Source organism: Xenopus tropicalis, chromosome 6 (genome assembly GCF_000004195.4).
Source record: "Xenopus tropicalis strain Nigerian chromosome 6, UCB_Xtro_10.0, whole genome shotgun sequence".
Taxonomy (NCBI): domain Eukaryota; kingdom Metazoa; phylum Chordata; class Amphibia; order Anura; family Pipidae; genus Xenopus; species Xenopus tropicalis.
The window spans coordinates 66,992,960-67,011,554 of NC_030682.2; the positions used below are offsets into that span (position 1 = coordinate 66,992,960).

Sequence of the window (18,595 nt, forward strand, 5' to 3'; positions counted from 1 at the left end):
TCTCATCAAACAGTTTTTTTTGGATTTGGTCGAACCCCCACATCCATCCCAAAGGATTTGGGCAAATACGGAACTGGATATGCTAATTGGGACCCGGAAGGTGTAAATGTCGGCGAAAATGTTTTCACTTACGTGTTTCCACAGACATTTAACCCTTCCGAATCTGAACCCTGCCAAAAAAGGCCAAATCCTGGCCGAATACCGAACCAAATCCTGGATTCCGTGCATCCCTAGTCCCTGAGCCTATCACATTCAAACACACTATGGTCAACCTTTTCCAAATATTCAATTATGATAGAGCATCTAATTAAAGCAACTGTTGAGTGCTTTTTAAATTTTAGACAAGTGATTAGACAGGGGCTAAAATAATGTATTATAATGGCAAATTATTATTCCATAGAATATATATAGTAAATATAGGACATTCATGGAAACAAGTTTATTCAAATTTAAATTTTTTTTTAAAAAATAGAAATATTAGAGTTTTAGTAAATCTGCCTCCAAGTTTGTCCAGAAGCAGTAACCCATAACAACCAGTCAGCAGGAAGCATTTACTGGTCACCTGTTTATAAGGAAACATCTTATTGGTTGCTATGGGTTACTGCTCCTGGGCATACTTTGTGCCTTTTATTCCATATGGGTGCTTCTTTATAGTTAATTATCAGGTTAACATTCAAAATCCTTCCTTCATGTTCAAAACAAGATTTTGGTACTATACAGTCATTCGGCTATAAAAGATATGAGAACACACCTCTGATCTATGCTGGCGATGTTTAGAATAAGCGAAAAAAACTTTTGAAAAAGCAAAAAATTTTTGTGTTGTGCCCTAAAATCAAAACCTTTATTGTAAATTTAAGTTAAAATCAACAGCAATTATCACAGTAAATACATAAAATCAATCAACTATGGATATAGTTGATAGCGTTCCAATTAGCTAACTGATTCAAATGCAGCAAGGAGTGGCAAGGGAGGACGACTAATTAATTAGTGGGTGGGTAATAAACACTATATACAAAAGAATGCAGAGGTGTAGGGGTCCTCAAAATTCATTCCGGATAGTAACCCAAATTACTCACTATAGTAGATGATTTCAGTCGCTTATTAAATAATTAATTCATTTACAAACTCACTGTTAAAGAGTTAATTCACCTGGTTACAGTGATTAATTACTCACTTAATGGATAGTTCATCCATTCATTAGCTCACTCATGAAGGGTTAATTTGCCCAGTCTTAATCACGGACAACAATTTATTCCTTATTGGGCATTTCCCTCCTTCTTAGATGAATAAATAAGTGAATGATCGTGAATAGATAGATAGATTAAGTATGTATGTAAACGATTAAGTAAATAAATAAATGAATTAATTAATAGCCAATATCAAGTGAATGGGTAGCAATAGGTTCCCGCCTCAGCTGTGCGCAGCTTCGGCATTACAATCAATAACTTAATTTGTATTTATTGTTATACTTTGTATTTATCTATTATCTTATTAACCCCCTGTTTGTATTAATGTATTCTACTGTACAGCACTTTATAAATAAAAATATACATACATATACATAGACAATACTACCGTCTGCCCCTCACTGCTTTAAATTCCCATCGCGTCCACTACGTTCGTGACTAGCTCTGAATTCTCATTACACCGTTTAGTACCTTAGAGGTCACCACACAACCCTCCAAAACCCCTCGTTCCACCTCAACACGCGGCTACATAGGTCGCGTTACCACCCGGACAGATCAGTCCTTTCCCCTAGTGGGTCCAGACCCACTTGCCCCCCTTTTCCACCCTCACAGGCTGCACCTGCCCTACGCGTTTCGTCATGCTACTCGTGACTTCTTCAGGGGCTATCAATGGTTGGTGCTTGGGAAATGTTTGCTATATTTACCCTGTACAAGATGACGTTATGCTTTGCTCACTAGCGCCATCTATTGGTTGCAAACGGAAATTGCAGCCTGGCAAGGGGAACAAAATGAGATTAAAAGAGATACTTTTGTTACATATAGCAGCAATCTGAATGAGTCAAAATCTATTCTGTTATATAAGTATCACATCTATGCTGCACAGTTTGTCAGTTTCTGGAAATGAATGGAGTAAAGGTGAATCCCTCATTTAGACCCAAAGGAGAACGAGACTTGAGTCTATAAATCCATTCATACTCCTTTTTTAATAATAATTTGTCGCCTTGTCTTACACCTAGGGGCACATTTACTAAGACACGAATCGAATCCGAATTGGGAAAATTCCGATTGGAAAACGAACATTTTGTGACTTTTTCGTATTTTTTGCGAATTTTCGGCGCCTTTACGACTTTGCGGAAATTGTCGCGACTTTTTCGTTACCAATACGATTTGCGCAAAAAAACACGAGTTTTTCGTAGCCATTACGATGCGCTCGTATCTTGTCGCAACTTTTTCGTATTGAGCGCTCGTAAGCGGTGGGCGAAACTTTCAGACTTAGCATGATTTTGGAAGCCTCCCATAGGACTCAATGGCACCCTGCAGCTCCAACCTGGCCCAAGAAAAGTCACCATACTGAAGCTTGAATGAATCCGAATCTTTCGTACTCGGCGCGAAAGCTGCAAAAAAGTCGCAACTTTTCGCGCAAGTATTAACGCTACGAAAAAATCGCCAGAACATTCGGAATGGCAACGAAAAAGTCGAGACAATTAGCCGAAAAATCGCAAAATACCTATCATCACGAAAAAAACGCAATCGGACGAATTCGGCCAGTTCGTGAGTAAGTAAATGGGCCCCCTAGTTTTACTTTTTCAATCCCGAAAAATACAATAGCTCAGACATCTGAATTATGGAAGTCACGGATGTGTCTTGCTAATGGGGTATTTTTATTGTTATGATAGTCCCAATATGTTAAAGGATTCTCTTACGTAGCTCCCTGAATGTTTTACCCACATAGATCATAGGGCATCGACACATCCCAACATAAATGACCCCTGGTGTACGGCAATTGATAAATTGTCTGATCTCATAAACAACAGAGGAACCCGGTCTTTGAAAGTATTTCCTTGGTTCCATATATTGGCACGCTAAGCAGTTATAGCATTTGAACGAGCCCACAGTTGGAGTAAGAAAGTGAGTGGGAATATTACGTTGTTCATTAAAGTGACTGTGAACCAGCATGTCCGCCAGACTGGCAGATTTTCTGGCCACCATAACTGGCTTATCTGGTAGTACCATAAATCACGATCACCTCTTAGTACATCCCAATATTTACTCATGATATTCTTGATAGTGGCCCATTGATTTCCGAGTGTTGCTGTCCCTTGGCTGATTCCGTCACGTCAAACAGCAGTGTTTGGCGATCTGAGTTTAATGCCCTTTGATAAGCTCTCTTTAGGCATCTTCTGGGATACCCCCTCTGTAAGAATCTGTCACGTAAATCAAGGGCTTTAATTTTAAAATCTTCAATATCTGAGCAGTTTCTCCGCAGTCTTAGATATTGGCCTACGGGTATCCCTTTTTTCAGAGGTGTAGGGTGAAAGCTAGTAAAGTGCAAAAGGCTATTAGTTGCAGTGGGCTTCCGGTAAACCGTAGTGGCAATGGAGCCCTCTTTAGTTCTTTCTAACTCTAAATCCAGAAAAGGCAATTTAACATTGCCGAACTCACTTGTGAACTGTAGGCCTATATCATTGTGATTTAAGAAAGACATCATACTCTGGAAGTCCTCCTTAGTTCCCTGCCAAATAATCAGGATGTCGTCGATATATCTCTTCCACAGTTTCATGTGTTGGAGATAAGGATTACTTAGGGTATTAAAGGGACAATAACACCAAAAAATGAAAGTGTATAAAAGTAATTACTATGTAATGTAATGCTGCCCTGTACTGGTACAACTTGTGTGTTTTCCTTAGAAAGACTACTATAGTTTATATAATAAAGCTTCTGTGTAGCCACGGGGGCAGCCATTTACAGGAGAAAAGGCCCAGGTTACTTAGCAGATAACAGATAAAACCCCATTATATTCTACAAAGCGTATCTGTTATCTGCTATGTGCCTGTGCCTTTTCTCCTTTTTCGCGTTTCTGTTGCAAACTTACCAGTTTTACCAGCGCAGGGCAACTGTACATTATATTTTAATTACTTTTAAACACTTTCATTTTTTGGTGTTACTGTTCCTTTAAGAGCTGTTGTGCGTTCCCACCACCCCAGAAACAAGTTGGCATAGCTGGGGGCACACGAACTTCCCATGGCGGTTCCCCTCGTCTGATGATACACTTTACAGTCAAACTGGAAATAATTGTGTGTCAGAATGAAGTGCAGAAGACCAATCACAAACACAGCTTTTTTCTCCCCATATCTGTCAACTAGAAAGGATTAAGCTGCTCGAAGCCCCTTTTCATGCGGGATGCTGGTGCTTCTACATCTATGCTCACCAAATGACACATGGGGTCCATTTGTATCCCCTGTATTTTCTGAATTATATCCTTTGTGTCTTTCAAATATTAGGGTAGAGTGAGAACAATGGGGGCTAGGCACAGATCTACAAATTTACTAACGTTCTCCGTGAGCGATCCATTGCCTGAGACTATAGGACGCGCCCTCATTTTTTTGGTTTGCTTTTGAATTTTTGGAAGGCAATAGAATGTGGCTATAGTTGGATGTTGATTGTACATAAATGTGAAATCTTGTTTGGATATGATTCCCTCATATTTTCCTTCCTCCAATAATACCCTAAGTGTGTCTAAATAACATAACGTGGGATCTCTTTTCAGGATTTCATAACTGTTTTTATCCATTAGGAGGTCCAAAACCATGTTTTTATAGTCAGTTTTGTCCATCAAAACGACGTTACCTCCTTTATCAGCAGGCTTAATTTCAATGCTATCACAACTCCTTAATTCATCTAGTGCCTTTATGAGATCAGGGTTCAGATTTCCTGCTGGATTTTTGGTTTTTATTTTTTCAATTTTAGTCGTTACCAGATTTACGAATGCATCAATATGTGAATATGCCGTTATGTTTGGCGTAAACTCACTTTGTTTTTTGTAGGAGCCTATACTCTTATCATTGACTCCCTCTCCCCCACTTTGTAAGTCTTCTAGAATCCGTAAAGTGGATATGTCATCGGCTGTAAGACCCATTTTCCTCATTTCTTGCTCATCTTTATTTCTAAAAAACTTATGTAGTGCTAGTCTACGGGCGAACAAATTGATATCTTTTACCCATTCAAATTTGTTAAGGTTCCTGTTAGGAACAAAGTTAAGACCTTTTTGCAGCAATTCAACATGAGAGCTGTTTAGTTTAAAGGAAGAGATATTAATTATTTGTAACTGCTGTACAGATTGATTCCCCTGTGCAACCTGTGCCTTTGGTGCGGAAATCCTTACCTGCTCCTCCTGCCACTGGTCCGGCGGTAGCCCCAAGTGGCCCTGTCTCTTAATTTTGGGCTGGATTCCTTTATAACTGTCTCCTCCGGGGGTTCCCCTAAAAAAGACAATTCCTTCCTCCTTGGTTTTCTCTTATCTGCTTTCAAAATTGATCTAGGTCCCCTTTCGTCACTATCACTAGTTCTGTGTCTATCTTCATCTGAAGAGGATTCATAATCAGAAACCATACCTTGGTGTCTCTGAGAGACCTTCCTTGAGAATTTGGTGTAAACATTACCTTTCTCATAGTCAGTTGTATCTCTCATGAACTTTTTATGCTTACGTTCTCTAATATATTTACGGAAGTTCTCAATAGGTGACTTAAGTTTTAGCTCGAGGGACTCAAAGGCAGGATTTTCCCAAAGGGATTGTACCTCCTTAATTGCCTTTTCTAAATTTTGATTTGATGTCTCCAGGATATCTATTTCATGCTCCAAAATACCCATCCAATCAAGGGATGTTTAGAATATACTGGCTACCTAATTCACATATTCACCAAAAATTTGCTTCTAGTATGATAAGATATTAGGGGGAGATTCTTGAAACTCCGATGTCTAACAATCCAGTTTATGTATTAATGTTTTATTTAAATAAACCTCTCCTGCTTCTTTTCAACACCCGAACCGTTCCTCTTAAATGCAGCAAAACTACTATATGATGGAAGTTACAAACTTTCCCTACAGTCAAAGACTGGCTGTTAAAAATATGGGAACTATACCGTTTTGAGGAATCATCTATGATTACAGCTTCCCATATAGCTAAATTCACCACTAGGTGGATCAGATGGGCTCTTTTTAAGGATTCAGTTACTTACCATACAGAAATCAATGATACCTGGACCCACTGGCCACCTACTGGTCTACTAGTTAACAACCTTTATAGTCACCCTCCCCCCCCCACCTCCATTTCTTTTCATTTCCTCTTCTTCCTCCCCATCCCCACTAATTAATTGTTTTTCAGTGTATAAACAATAATACTGTTTAAATTGGTTGTTGGTTCCTGTGAGTTGATAGACTAGAACAAATGATTTCCCTTGTTACTACAGCCACGGATCTAAAAAATGTGGGTAGGTATAAAATAATTTGACAAGGTATAAAATATAAATAAAAACAGAAGGCAATGATTTGAAAATCATGTGAGCCCTGTATTTAACTGGGAATAGTACAAAGACAACATATATCAAATGTGAAAACTGAGAAATTTTGTTTTCTGAAAAATATATGTACATTTTGAAACTGATGTCAGCAACACATTTTTCAAAGAAGTTGGTTTAATCACCACTTGTTTTAAGTGTTTGGGACCAAAGAGACCAACTGCTGTAATCTTTAAAAAGTGTTAAATGAAGAATGTTGTCCCATTCTTGCTGATATAGGATTTTAGCTGCTCAACAGTTCTGGGACTCCTTTATTGTATTTTTCATTTTACAATCCCCAAAAGCTTTTATGGGTGGCAGGTAATGACTGCAGGCAGGCCAGTTTTGCACCTGGATTCATTTACTATGAAGCCATACTGAAGTAATATGTGCAGAACGCTAAGCAGGACTTCTCTGAAAAAGGCATTGTCTGGATTGTAGCATATGTTGCTCCAAAATCTGTATACGTTGTGTATTGTTCAACACTAATGGTGCTTTTCCAGATGTGCAAGCTATACATGCCATGTGCACTAATGTATCGCCATACCATCACGGATGCTGGCTTTAGAACTGTGTGCTCATAACAAGCTGGATGTTCCTTTTCCTCTTAAGCCTGAAGGACACAGTGTCAATGGCTATATCCAAAGCTATTGTGATACTAATATCTACAATTAGTACTGATGTTGGTATATATAGTTTATGTATGTTAGTGTATATATGTGTATATAGTAGTGTATATATATAGGTCAGTATGGGTCTATGTGGATTATGCTGGTGTTCACTTGGAAGGGTTGAACTTGATAAGAATTGATGATCTTTTTCCACCTAACTTAACTATGTAACTAAATTAATATACCTGTGGAGGTTCCTCAGGTGAGTTTTTTTCAGAACAATCATCATCATCCTCTTCATCCTCCTCCTCCTCCTCTGCAACCTTAACTTCTTGATAGGGGCGCTTCTTTGGTTTCTTCTCACCATCTGATAAAGAAAAATTGTTTATGGTAAAGAATCATACTGTAACATGCACTATGTGGCAAGGGACTAATGTGTATCGGAGAGATGTTTTTTTAAACTTGGCATGTAGTCATTCCAGTGGCTCAACCAGTTCTATAAAAACTAAATTAAACTGTGTGAGAATTTGGGATACAGAGGGATTGTATTCATGCAGCTGGTAATACAGACCAGATTTGTTTTAGTACCTATTAGAAGTTTTTTTTATATAGAGCTTTTTATGCATCTTTTTCTTATCTGAAAGATCAAGATCAAGGAAAAACAAATGTTCATTGAACACGTAAGGTACAAAGGTACTTCTTTGAGGTGGTGTGGTTAAAACGAACCAGCAATTTTGAATGAACATCACACTCGCTGTGCTGGTCAATTTTTCTGCTAGACTGTCGTGAGAGTGCCGACTCTCTAGGCTGTGCACAGAGTTTAATTATTGGAGGAGGTAAGGGTGTGGTGGTGGAACTTTTTGTCGAAAAGTCTGTATCTTGTTCCTGTGTCTACATGTGGGAGTGGATACAGTGGCACAATGGTGTGTAGTTCTACACTGAAAATGGAAAATGCAAAACATAAATATCCAAACCTGTCACAGACCAGTACATGTAATGAAGCAGGAGATGGTCACCTTTACAAATATGCCAACAGCGACCAATCAGTAATTAGTTTAAAGGTTCCTACGTACTAAGCATGAACATTACATCTCATCTAGCCTTCTCTAGTGGGACATGATGCAGCTTTTCATGCAACATGCAAAGAAGGTGAACTGGAAAGACAACCCAATCTTGTATTACCTGGATTATTTTCCAGCCACTCAAAAGCAAGAGAACATTGTTTTGATGTGTTTTTATAAGACTAAGAGCAGTGGCCTTGCCTACTACATGATTATTCCACAAAGTGAGTGAGTAGCTTGGGTTGTCTTAAGCTGGGTATGAGTTGAGTAATGAAAGAAACAAGTGGCTCTCTGCACAGCAGTCTGTATTCAGATCAGCAGAAACACTGACTATCAGTTAAGAAAAATTGTATTGCAATAGTGGCCGTTTGTTTAGTACCTACCCCTCTAAATAATCTGAATTACCAAGCAAGCTCTGTTTCATTGTACTGTACTTATTTTAGTTCCAATGATCACTCAAAAAGTGAGCTTTTTCAAGTGCTAAGTAACTTATGAAGTTCACTGGGAGATTCCTATTCAAATTAATAAAGGGGCAATTTTGAGCCTGCTCATGCCTAGCATGTAATAAAACAATGCAAAGTTAAAATGTTCAATATCTTCACATATACATTGGTAATATATATAAAAAAAAAAACCTTTACATGACTTGACAGTATCCCTTAGTTACATAGTTATGTACGTCTTATGACACTAACACTCAAATACCCAAACTGGTCATTGGATGAATTTGCAAGTCTGTAATTGCCACTGCCAGATAAAGGAAATTGTGAATCAAATGAAAATTATTCCACCCTACAAAACTACTGTGCACTGCTAAGCAACTCAAAGCCAATTTTTGGCAAAAAGCAAAGACAAGAAAGGATCACCTAACACCTACAGTAAGATAATGTAGGGAAATACTTACATAAAGCTATCTTAAGCTGTTCCAGCACATCGTTTTCATACACAGCCCTTTCTTCCCAAATAGATAGGACTCTTCCCAAGTGCTTCTTGCAACTTTCATCTGTCTCACTGCCAAATACATATATACACATATTATTTCATAAGAAAATTTTAATTGCACATAATTTGCATTTTTTGGAACTGCTCAAAGGTGGCATTTAACCTTTGTTTAGATATGGCTTCTTTATTGTTATTACATACACAATCCTGGTAATAAAATGATAAGCTGCTATATATTAGAGTACAAAACATTGTGCAGTATGAACAAGCTAGGATAAACTTACTAATTTGAATTGACAAGATCTATATTTGGCCATGATTGAAATATAGAGAATAGATCATTTCTTTTATGTGTGTGTTTTGCCATATAGGAATAAATATGGGAACTATAAGCAAACTGATAATCAAAATTTCATGACTGACATTATAATTAAAGACTTATTTTTAAAGTATAGATTTACATTTATATCTAAATAGGGTGCTGTACAAAGGGTTATAGTATGTATGTATGTATGTATGAAAAATAAAAGTTTCTTGAGAATGTACTTTACAAACCTATTTTGATATAAACAGATCATGTGCTATAGTTAATAAATAACTGCACAATAGAGAACATCATGAGGGTTAATAAAATTCTAGTTTTTAGTCATGTTTTATGTGCACAGTACACTTCTACTTTATCATATATTTAGCAATATATTAAAATGCTATATAGGAATAAATGTGGGAACTATAGACAAACTGATAATCAAAATTTCATAACTGAAATTATAAGTGAAGACATTTATTTTTAAAGTACATGTATGGGATCCCTTATCCGGAAAGTTCAGAATTACAGAATGGCCATCTCCCGTAGACTCCATTATAAGCAAATAATTTGAATTTTTTAAAATGATTTCCTTTTTCTCTGTAATTATAAAACAGTACCTTGTACGTAATCCTAACTAAGATATAATTAATCCTTATTGGAGGCAAAACAAGCCTATTGGGTTTATTCAACATTTAAATGATTTTTAGCAGACTTAAGTTATGGAGATCCAAATTACAGAAAGAGACCTTATCTGGAATACCCTGGGTCCCAAGCATTCTGGATAACAGGTCCCATACCTGTATAGATTAACATTTATATCTAAATTGGGTGCTGCACAAAGGAAGGGGGGGATATTGTATGTTGTATGTATGTAATAGTATGTATGTATGTATGTATGTATGAAAAATAAAAGTTTCTTGAGAATGTACTTTACAAACCTATTTTGATATAAACAGATCATGTGCTATAGTTAATAAATAACTGCACAATAGAGAATAACATGAGGGTTAATGAAATTCTAGTTTTTAGACATGTTTTATGTGCACCGTGCACTTCTACTTTATCATATATTTTCTGATATTTTAATAAAAAAAAAACCTTTGTAGAAGAAGAGGAAGAAAAAAAAGTTCTGGTTGGTAAAAAATATATCATTAAGTAGGGCTAAAAATATACTTTTATTTGTAATGGGATTCTAATAATTAACGGCTAAAGGGACAAAGATAATCTATTCTTTTAAAAGCATAAAGAAAAGGTTAATTACTGGGGGTGATAATTTATTAGTAATCCTCTTCCCAGTAAATATGATTGCTAACCTCAGACCCCAGCCCAGTAATCCCCTTCTCTGAAACATGCACTGGCATGGGGTAATATTCGACTGTGCACTACTTTCTGTCATGTCCAAGGCATCCCTTTCAGCAGCACTGGGCCAAATAACCTGAATAGGTTCTTGGGACAAGACGGTGTGGAACTAGTTCCCCAGACTGGTGTGTTTGGTGTGTCGCTTACTAACAGGCTGGTGGCTGGTTGAATCAACTTGCTTTCATTTCAACTAAAAAGGGATAAGTATTCTTTACTAACTTTATCAAAACCATTGTGTTTTTTTACTGTTGGGTTTTATTTATTTTTTTTCATAAGTAATTGTTGTTTTTGGAGCTAATTTACAAAGTTTGTGGGATCCATAGGCTTACAGCAGGTTACATTCCCTTGTAATTACCCTCAGCTTGAGGAGGGTGGGGTTTGATTAGTTCACCTTTACAGACTGCATAAATAGAACCACAGGCAGTCCAGTGGAGCTTGCTCTGGTGGTAGGTGCTCTGTAAGTGTTTGCTCTTTAAGTGGGACTCTGTAAGTGGAGTTATAAACTCAGGGAGTTAAACACTAAGGGAGTTAAAAACAAGGTAAAACAAGGTATTTACTACAAGTCCTTACACCTATTTTTGTTTAACTGTTCTTGTAACTGGGAGAATGAGTGGTAGCAACATTGAAGGTCTGACACAGTGCACAGCCTGCCACATGTATGCAGTTGTGGAACAACAGTTCCAAAGTGCATACCTCTGTTGTGGATGTGAGCGAATTGCCACTTTAGAGGCTCGCGTTAGAGTCCTAGAGGAACACGTCGCAACACTGCGTTCAATCAACAATCTTGAGAGGGGTCTCTTGTTAACTGAACAAGAACTAGTGGGGTCAGATAGTAGGGGGGGAGGGGAGCAGCAAAAGGATGATAGGGCAGTAAGCTGGGTGACAGTTAGAAAATCTAGTGTGGGGAAAAGGAAAAGGGAGGCTGCTCCAGGGTTTGCGCATCCCAACAGATTTGCCAGATTGTGTGAAGAAGATGGGAGTGTGAACTCTGGATTGGCGGTTCTAGGTGAGGCTGATCTCTCTAACAGCCGGGAGACCAGTTTCACTAGTAGTGATGGGGAGGAGAGCAGAGCTAGGCCTAAACAGATGGTGGTTATAGGGGATTCGATCATTAGGAAAGTGGACAGGGTAATCTGTCGAGCGGATCGCTTCAACCGGACAGTTTGCTGTCTTCCTGGTGCCAGGGTTCGGCATGTGGTTGATCGGGTTGACACATTATTGGGAGGGGCTGGGCATGACCCGGCTGTCTTGGTACATATCGGTACTAACGACAAAATGAACGGTAGGTGGGGGACTTTAAAGAGTGAGTTCAGGGATCTAGGCTCTAAGATTAGGCAAAGGTCCTCCAATGTCATTTTTTCGGAAATTCTGCCGGTGCCACGTGCAAGTTTAGGGAGACAGCGGGAGCTTAGGGAGCTAAATGCGTGGCTAAAGTCTTGGTGTAGGAAGGAAGGGTTTGGGTTCCTAGAGCACTGGGCTGACTTTTCCTTGGGGTACAATCTATACAGCCCTGACGGATTGCACCTCAATGGAAGGGGGTCTGCTGTGCTAGGGGAGAGAATGGTTAAGAGGTTGGAGGAGTGTTTAAACTAGACAAGGGGGGGGTGGGTGAGCTAGAATTCCATGGGAAAATTAGTGTAGACGGGGTAGGGGGACTAGCAAAGGGTTGTGGGGGAGGAGTGAGGGGGGCATATAGTTTATCAGATAAGGAGCTTCCGTTACAAGGAAAGCAGTCTCATAATTGCCTTAGCTCTAATTCTCCCTTAGCTAATGTAAACATCAGAGGGAGAAGTAATAATCTCCGCTGCATGCTGGCTAATGCGCGTAGCTTGTCGGGTAAATTAGGGGAGCTGCAAGCTATTGCATGTATTGAAAATTATGATTTAATAGGTATCACTGAGACCTGGTGGGATGATAAATGCGACTGGGCTGTGAATTTAAATGGTTATACACTTTTTAGGAGGGACAGAGAGATTAAAAAGGGTGGAGGGGTTTGTCTTTACGTAAAGTCAGACTTAAAGCCATGTAATAAAGACATTACCAATGAAAACGTCGAATCTCTTTGGGTAGAAATTTCAGTAGGGCTGAAGGTCACAAAGAAAATGATCATTGGTGTATGTTATAAACCACCCCGTATAGATGAGGGGGATGAGGCCCAGCTATTGTTGCAAATGGAGGAGGCTTCAAAACTGGGTCAAGTTGTTGTTATGGGGGACTTTAATTATCCGGACATTGACTGGAGTAATGGGGTGGCTAAGTCAGAAAAAGCTAGTAGGTTTGTAAATATGCTAAATGACAACTTTTTATTTCAGGCAGTTCAAGAACCCACTAGGAATGACGCTATTTTGGACCTGGTGATTTCTAATAATAATGAACTTATCTCTAACATTTGTGTGGGTGAGCATTTGGGGAACAGTGATCACAACATGGTCTCCTTTGAGATAATGCTGCAGAGACAGCGCTATAAGGGAGTAACTAAAACACTCAATTTTAGACGTGCAGACTTTGCCAGTATAAGGGCATCTCTGCAATGTGTCAACTGGGAAAGGCTTTTCATGGGGTTAGACACAGAAGGAAAATGGAACATCTTTAAAACATTGCTTTGTAGGTATACACAACAGTATATCCCCCTAGTAAGCAAGGAGAGGCATCGCAAAGCAAAACCTTTATGGCTGAATAAAAGTGTTATTGTCGAGGTTGGTAAGAAAAAACGTGCTTTTAGGGCATTCAAGTTAGCTGGGACAGCGGAAACTTTCATCAGGTACAAGGAAGCAAATAAAGCATGCAAAAAAGCTATCAGGCAAGCTAAAATAGAGATGGAAAAGGATATTGCAGCTAGGAGTAAAAAGAATCCAAAATTATTTTTTAATTATGTGAATAGTAAAAAAATGAAGCAAGAAGGGGTGGGAACTTTATTATCACGGGGGGGTACGTTGGTTGATGAAAACGGGGAAAAAGCTGAAATTTTGAACTCTTATTTTTCATCTGTCTATACATCTGAGGAGCCAGATAATGAAGGCTTCCCTTGTAATATGCCCAGTTCTAGTAATTTAGCTACTGACGCGTGGGTCACTCGGGAGGAAATTCAAAAGAGACTTGAACATGTAAAGGTAAACAAAGGTCCAGGGCCGGATGGGATTCATCCCAGGGTATTAAATGAGCTGAGCGCTGTGATTGCCAAACCTCTTCACTTAATTTTTCAGGATTCATTGAGGTCTGGCATGGTGCCAAGAGACTGGCGGATTGCTAATGTGGTGCCGTTATTTAAAAAGGGATCCCGTTCTCATCCTGAAAACTATAGGCCTGTTAGTCTGACATCAGTAGTAGGAAAACTTTTGGAAGGGGTAATAAGGGATAGGGTACTTGAATACATTGCAGTTCACAATACTATTAGTTTGTGCCAGCATGGTTTTATGCGTAACAGATCTTGCCAGACTAATTTAGTTGCCTTTTATGAGGAGGTGAGCAGGAACCTTGATGCTGGAATGGCAGTTGATGTCATCTACTTGGACTTTGCTAAAGCGTTTGATACAGTACCTCACAGAAGGTTAATGATCAAATTAAGGAATATTGGCCTAGAACATAATATTTGTAATTGGATAGAGAACTGGCTGAAGGATAGAGTACAAAGAGTGGTTGTAAATGGAACATTTTCTAATTGGACCAGTGTGGTTAGTGGAGTACCGCAGGGGTCAGTCCTTGGTCCTTTGCTGTTTAACTTGTTTATTAATGACCTGGAGGTGGGCATAGACAGTATTGTTTCTATTTTTGCTGATGACACTAAATTGTGCAAAACTATAAGTTCCATGCAGGATGCTGCCGCTTTGCAGAGCGATTTGACAAAATTAGATAACTGGGCAGCAAACTGGAAAATGAGGTTCAATGTTGATAAGTGCAAAGTTATGCACTTTGGTAGAAATAATATAAACGCAAACTATCTACTGAATGGTAGTGTGTTGGGGGTATCCTTAATGGAGAAGGATCTAGGGGTTTTTGTTGATAACAAGTTGTCTAATTCCAGGCAGTGTCATTCTGTGGCTACTAAAGCAAATAAAGTGCTGTCTTGTATAAAAAAGGGCATTGACTCAAGGGATGAGAACATAATTTTGCCCCTTTATAGGTCCCTGGTAAGGCCTCACCTTGAGTATGCAGTGCAGTTTTGGGCTCCAGTCCTTAAGAAGGATATTAATGAGCTGGAGAGAGTGCAGAGACGTGCAACTAAACTGGTTAAGGGGATGGAAGATTTAAACTATGAGGTTAGACTGTCGAGGTTGGGGTTGTTTTCTCTGGAAAAGAGGCGCTTGCGAGGGGACATGATTACTCTGTACAAGTACATTAGGGGGGATTATAGGCAGTTGGGGGATGTTCTTTTTTCCCATAAAAACAATCAACGCACCAGAGGTCACCCCTTTAGATTAGAGGAAAGGAGTTTCCATTTGAAGCAGCGTAGGTGGTTTTTCACGGTGAGGGCAGTGAGGTTATGGAATGCCCTTCCTAGTGATGTGGTAATGGCAGATTCTGTTAATGCCTTTAAGAGGGGCCTGGATGAGTTCTTGATCAATCAGAATATCCAAGGCTATTGTGATACTAATATCTACAGTTAGTACTAGTGGTTGTATTTATAGTTTATGTATGTGAGTGTATAGATTGGTAGGTGTGGGTTAGATGTGCTGGATTTACTTGGATGGGTTGAACTTGATGGACACAGGTCTTTTTTCAACCCTATGTAACTATGTAACTATGTAACTATGTAATGAAAAGAAGCTTCAGCCTGATGTCTTAGGTAAGCAGTTATATTCACTGGGGGGTTCCTGACAAATTGACACCCTAGTGATTATGAATAGAAGATACTTTCTGTATATTAATACAATTAATAATCAACCTTGTTACTGAAATATTGCATATGACATGTAACAAAATTAACAGATGAAGTACAGGTTTGGGATCTGTTATCCGTAAACCCGTCATCCAAAAAAGTTCCAAATTATGGGAAGGCCATTCCCCATAGACCCCATTTTAATCAAATAATTAAAACTTTTTAAAAATGTCCTTTTTCTTTATAATAATAAAACAGTAGCTTGTACTTGATGTCAACTAAGATATAATTAATCCTTATTAGAGGCAAAACAAATCTATTGGGTTTAATTAATGTTCTGACTATTTCTTAGGTAGACTTAAGGTATATATAGATCCAAATTACAGAAAGATCCCTAATCCGGAAAACCTCAGGTCCCATACCTGTACCAGTTTTGGTACAGAATAATAAACACTAAACTCTAAAAAAAAGTATTGTGGTCACTATAGCTTGAAATGCTTGTCAACAGAAAACTGTTTGTTTTATGTTTTGGTTTAAAAATGCTAGTATGGGAAAATCAGATATAGCTCAGTGGTGCTTATTAAAAAAAAAGGGGATTATAGTATATAATGTCCACTGTGTGTGAATGTGATACACCTTAGACTGTAATAAACACTGGTGCAGTAAAAATATATTTATTTAAAACTCTTTAAAGGGGATGTAAAGTCAAAAACATACTTTGGACAATCCTGAGGCCAAAACCACCAAAGATAAATTAATGGTGATCCCCATATATTTTGCTAAAACTAAAAAAAATTTTGCCGTTTGCAGTGGTGGTGTGTCATTAGCTAAGAACCATTTTGACAACAACTCTAATGTCTAGGGCAGTTGTTGACTACACAGTAAAATATTATGGTTCTAGCATTGCTTATCCTACTGTAAAACACCCTCTTATATACAGTGGTGTGAAAAACTATTTGCCCCCTTCCTGATTTCTTATTCTTTTGCATGTTTGTCACACTTAAATGTTTCTGATCATCAAAAACCGTTAACTATTAGTCAAAGATAACATAATTGAACACAAAATGCAGTTTTTAAATGAAGGTTTATGTTATTAAGGGAGAAAAAAAACTCCAAATCTACATGGCCCTGTGTGAAAAAGTGATTGCCCCCCTTGTTAAAAATAACTTAACTGTGGTTTATCAATTTCAATTTTCAATTTCAATATCAATTTCTGTAGTCACCCCCAGGCCTGATTACTGCCACACCTGTTTCAATCAAGAAATCACTTAAATAGGAGCTACCTGACACAGAGAAGTAGACCAAAAGCACCTCAAAAGCTAGACATCATGCCAAGATCCAAAGAAATTCAGGAACAAATAAGAACAAAAGTAATTGAGATCTATCAGGTTATAAAGCCATTTCTAAAGCTTTGGGACTCCAGCGAACCACAGTGAGAGCCATTATCCACAAATGGCAAAAACATGGAACAGTGGTGAACCTTCCCAGGAGTGGCCGGCCGACCAAAATTACCCCAAGAGCGCAGAGACAACTCATCCGAGAGGCCACAAAAGACCCCAGGACAACATTTAAAGAACTGCAGGCCTCACTTGCCTCAATTAAGGTCAGTGTTCACGACTCCACCATAAGAAAGAGACTGGGCAAAAACGGCCTGCATGGCAGATTTCCAAGGCGCAAACCACTTTTAAGCAAAAAGAACATTATGGCTCGTCTCAATTTTGCTAAAAAACATCTCAATGATTGCCAAGACTTTTGGGAAAATATCTTGTGGACCGACGAGACAAAAGTTGAACTTTTTGGAAGGTGCGTGTCCCGTTACATCTGGCGTAAAAGTAACACAGCATTTCAGAAAAAGAACATCATACCAACAGTAAAATATGGTGGCGGTAGTGTGATGGTCTGGGGTTGTTTTGTTGCTTCAGGACCTGAAAGGCTTGCTGTGATAGATGGAACCATGAATTCTACTGTCTACCAAAAAATCCTGAAGGAGAATGTCCGGCCATCTGTTCGTCAACTCAAGCTGAAGCGATCTTGGGTGCTGCAGCAGGACAATGACCCAAAACACACCAGCAAATCCACCTCTGAATGGCTGAAGAAAAACAAAATGAAGACTTTGGAGTGGCCTAGTCAAAGTCCTGAACTGAATCCTATTGAGATGTTGTGGCATGACCTTAAAAAGGCGGTTCATGCTAGAAAACCCTCAAATAAAGCTGAATTACAACAATTCTGCAAAGATGAGTGGGCGAAAATTCCTCCAGAGCGCTGTAAAAGACTCGTTGCAAGTTATCGCAAATGCTTGATTGCAGTTATTGCTGCTAAGGGTGGCCCAACCAGTTATTAGGTTCAGGGGGCAATTACTTTTTCACACAGGGCCATGTAGGTTTGAATTTTTTTTCTCCCTAAATAATAAAAACCCTCATTTAAAAACTGCATTTTGTGTTTACTTGTGTTATCTTTGACTAATAGTTAAATGTGTTTGATGATCAGAAACATTTTGTGTGACAAACATGCAAAAGAATAAGAAATCAGGAAGGGGGCAAATAGTTTTTCACACCACTGTAATTCTAAAGTATAAAAATATATTCAAGCACTATTGGTTACCCCCATGAAATAATTAAATTAATCCCCAACTGCAGCTAAAATTTCAACATTTTCCAACACCCAGAAAAAGAAAAATAATTGCTATACCTGGAAACATGTTTGAATGCATCAGCAATAACAGGTGCAAAGTCTTTCGTGAATTCAGGTCCTTTCCTTTTGCTGTTCTGAATTACGTCGTTTGCCAGGTACAGGAAAGTGAGCTTTCTATTTGGCTTTGCTGTAAGCACAAAGAATATTAATTTAGTGTCACTATACTCACCAGGATAATAAGGTACTGTAGCTGATAATTTTTTTCTGAATAATAGTTCAGGTATTACTATGCATATTTGGGTACATATATATTTAACATGCCAGTCTTCTAGTGCTATTTATTTA

The 18,595-nt window shown here is 38.5% G+C and overlaps 1 protein-coding gene across 1 annotated transcript in view; it reads right to left on the reverse strand.

Moving 5' to 3' along the window:
• Positions 1-18,595, reverse strand: part of rprd1a (regulation of nuclear pre-mRNA domain containing 1a) — a 50,376-nt gene that overhangs the window by 16,093 nt on the left and 15,688 nt on the right. The window contains exons 2-4 of the mRNA XM_002941320.5: positions 18,308-18,437; positions 9,097-9,203; positions 7,377-7,498 (exon numbers count right to left, since the gene is read on the reverse strand). Coding sequence (XP_002941366.1) covers positions 7,377-7,498; positions 9,097-9,203; positions 18,308-18,437 — 359 coding nt within the window. The remainder of the gene's footprint in view (positions 1-7,376; positions 7,499-9,096; positions 9,204-18,307; positions 18,438-18,595) is intronic.